The sequence below is a fragment of the Morone saxatilis genome, unplaced genomic scaffold, assembly GCF_004916995.1.
Source record: "Morone saxatilis isolate NCDOM2014 unplaced genomic scaffold, NCSU_SB_2.0 Contig18, whole genome shotgun sequence".
Taxonomy (NCBI): Eukaryota; Metazoa; Chordata; class Actinopteri; family Moronidae; genus Morone; species Morone saxatilis.
This window is the reverse complement of record NW_023339740.1, coordinates 27,717,516-27,720,985: the sequence shown is the minus strand read 5'-3', so window position 1 is coordinate 27,720,985 and position 3,470 is coordinate 27,717,516. Positions and strand designations below refer to the sequence as shown.

General features: G+C 43.0%; 1 protein-coding gene across 1 annotated transcript in view; it reads right to left on the bottom strand.

Annotated features, from left to right (window-relative positions):
• Positions 1 to 3,470, bottom strand: part of angpt4 (angiopoietin 4) — a 45,872-nt gene that overhangs the window by 3,353 nt on the left and 39,049 nt on the right. The window contains exons 4-9 of the mRNA XM_035662838.1: positions 1,886 to 1,970; positions 1,349 to 1,496; positions 1,119 to 1,231; positions 926 to 1,027; positions 408 to 574; positions 93 to 226 (exon numbers count right to left, since the gene is read on the bottom strand). Of these exons, the coding sequence (XP_035518731.1) occupies positions 93 to 226; positions 408 to 574; positions 926 to 1,027; positions 1,119 to 1,231; positions 1,349 to 1,496; positions 1,886 to 1,970 (749 nt within the window). The remainder of the gene's footprint in view (positions 1 to 92; positions 227 to 407; positions 575 to 925; positions 1,028 to 1,118; positions 1,232 to 1,348; positions 1,497 to 1,885; positions 1,971 to 3,470) is intronic.

The following is a 3,470-nucleotide window of genomic DNA, read 5'->3' as shown; positions in this document are numbered from 1 at the left end:
AGGATGGAAGATAGGAGAGGAGAGGAGAGGAGAGAGGAGAGGAGAGGAGAGGAGAGGATGGGAGAGGAGAGGAGAGGAGAGGAGAGCGTTACCTCCAGTGAGCATCAGGGCACATTTGCAGTGGTCACAGTTGTCGTTGTCCTGGTCTCGGGTGCTGAATCCGGTCCCGTGGGTGGCCAGACTGCTCTGTCTCCCCGCTGTGCCGCTGTAACCTCTCAGATACAACCTGAGTGACAGGAGACAAGGTGAGCAAACTGCTGGAAGACTGAGTCTTTCAGTGCTGTACGTGGACAGTAGGTATGTGTGCAGGTATACTTAATGTAGTACATGTGTATGAATATGTATAATATGTTTGTGACTGTATATACTTACATACAGTGTGTATACTGCTGTAGTGTAACTGTTACCTGTACTGCTGTCTCTCACTGGTCAGTGTAAATCGGTCGTACTGGGAGTGGGCGGGGTTATCCTCCCAGTCCCTCAGCTCCACCCTCAGAGAGTACTGACCCTGACTGGTCAGCAGGTACAGAACTTCATTACCCAGCCAGTGTTCTCCTAACACGTCCCCGAAACCCTGCAGGAGTGGAGGAGGTAACATTTCAGTCTGTAGCATTTGATATTCTACCTTTTGCCATTGCATTTTGCCTTGCCATTAACATCACTGAGCAAGTATTTACCAACCACAGCAGCAGGAAAGTGCACGGAGATATGACAATTTGCCAAAAAAAGTCTGTTCCACTTTGCAAATCAAAATACACACCCAGGTTTATGGAGCAATCTGAGTGACATACATTTCCAGGACAACATAGATTATTTCCAGGATATCTGGTCATTTTAATCAATTTCCAGATGTTTCCATGACTGGAAAACTAGTCTGTAAATGTCTCAGGACATGTGGGAACCCTGTCCAAAGAGACAAACTGACCATTTTGTATTCCCTCCAGCTTCTCTGGAAGTCCACGCTGCCGTTAAATCTCTGCTGGAAGACCGTCCAGCCTCCACCAGCCGTCTCCATGTCACAGTACACCTTGAGGAGACGACAAAGAGAGACGTGTGACTGAAATGAGCGGAGGAGCGAGGCGCTGCGGGTGGAGAATCAGCTCAGGTGTCCGTCGTACCTGCACAGGCTCAGACCTGTTGCCGATGTAGATGTGATACAGACCGCTGACAGAGTGACCGGCCTTGTAAGCATCTGCACAGTCCCTCCACATCTGGCTCCTGGGAGGCGACCCTGAACACACACACACAGAGGAATACAGCAGAGAAAATACAATAAAATGAAACAAAAAGTAGTAAAATCAAGATAGCTCTTATTTTAGTTGGCTTGTCTAAACGTGTGTGTGTGTACCTGTAGTAGTAGCCACCATGTTAATGAGTGTGTGGACAGACTCCATCAGCTGAGCCTGCTGCCTCTGCAGAGCCGTGTTGTTGCTGCTGGCGACTCTCAGCTGCCTCTCTAAAGACTCAATGGCCGCCATCTGAGTCCTGACGACAGACTGGAAGAAAAAGATTTACTCCTGTTGAGTCACTTTTTCTGTCAGACATCAGATTTATAACTATAATATAATACTTGTTTCATCCATCCATTAAAGTGGAGTCTTGATTATCTTTCTTGGTTTTTACTTTTCAGATTTTATGTGATTGTAGATTTTATGTTTTGTTTGATTTAGATGTTTTATGTTTGTGTCAGCCAGCTGAGACTAAAATAGTTTGGCTGACTAGAAACAGCAAAACAATAAAATATTTAGATCTGTATAATTTATGAGGTCAGACAGTCGCTCTTCATGTTGTACAATGAAAGCTCGGCCTTATAAATGCAGATTCATTCACATAAAATCTCCTTAAAGTGATCCTGACATTCAGATGTCATTTTTATTGATTGTACCTGCAGTCGGTTCTTCTCCTCCTTCATGTCCTCCAGCTCTCCTTTCTGCTGAGACTCCAACATCTGAACTTTACTCTCCAAACGACTGAAACACCAAACAGAAAACACACACAGAGCTTTAGACACTCGAGCAGATTGTGTGACTGAGCAGTAAATCACATCAACGTCCCCTCAAAATGCTCTTTTTTATGCCAGTGTTCATTTCTTGTTTTCATAGATAGCTGGCTGAAGGTAACATGATATGATATTAAGATATTTCCAAACAAGCTACAGAGGAGTTTGATGTTTAAATGATAAAACCAATAAGTTCTATGATACTGAACAACCTCACTGTTTGTCTGTTAGAATCACTGTTGGAAGAATAAAACAGTTTTGTGATGTGACAACAAAATTGTTAAGGTTGGCACAAAAATGAGTTTAGGGAAACATTTTGATTTTGGTTAAAATTACAACTTTGTTTAGGTTTTGGGAGCTTTGTTGTCATGGTAACAATCATAAACACGTGGTTATTTATTTTTATGTATTGATGTAGTTGTGCGTCCTGAAAAATACAATTATATTTAAAAAAGACTTCTGTAACAGCAGGATAGAGGCATTGTGGGAAATGTAGGAAATGACTAAATTACGAAGAAGTGGAGAAGGCAGGTTGAGGGAAATGGGTACACCAAAAACGTAAATTACTGTATGTCATCACGAAGCATACTGTACCTCCTGGAATGTGTCGGATTAACATTCGACTGTTTAACCAGACGGTTGTGTGTCAGAGGGAGGAAACAAATCCCAACTATTTGTACAACAAATCTGTCCGTAATGGAGCAGAGGTTGTAACTCCTGAGTTACTCCCTCTTGTTAAAGAAGCCGTAAAAACAGCGAAATAAAGATTAATAACCCAATCATCATTCTTTCTGCCAGAGCGGACTACGGAGCCCGTTATCTCTGCAGCTGAACCAGCAGTGCAGCTGCTGAAAATAGACTCCAGCCCACAGTTAGATCAACAACGGAGGAGCCAAATGAATGAAACCTGATGAAGGAGTGGCAGCAGCTTCAGAGGAAAATATGGGACACTGAAAGTGGCTCAATGTACAGTTCACACTCACTTTTCTGGCTCTGAGCGCAGTGCGGAGAACTCAAAGAGTGGTGGGGGGTCTGCAGGAGTCGGGTGGGAAAATGTGTCTTTTCTAATGTTTCCCAGAATAAGTCACAATCTGTGTGTTTTAAATTAGTTTTAGGTGGTGAAAAAGTGCTAGCTACATTATTCAAGATAAAATACCGTAAAACTTCCAATAAAAGCAGGGTCCTTAATAGACGCAGGTCTCATTTAAAAGCCTGGTGTGGCTACACGTTTTGATAAATAAANNATAAATAAACGCAGGTCTCCAATAGTACTTCTGAGCAGGCTTTTTATCAGTTCTCAAATTACACTTGTACACATGTAAGGAACAGTGTGATTAACACTGAGGTGAAGTTGCAGTCGTTTTAACCTCCCATTCTGAGCATGAGGGAGAAACAATGGTGGCAAACAACCGTATCGAGAGCCAGTGTTTGGTTTGTCTATTCTGGGCTACTGTAGAAACATGGTGGTCGC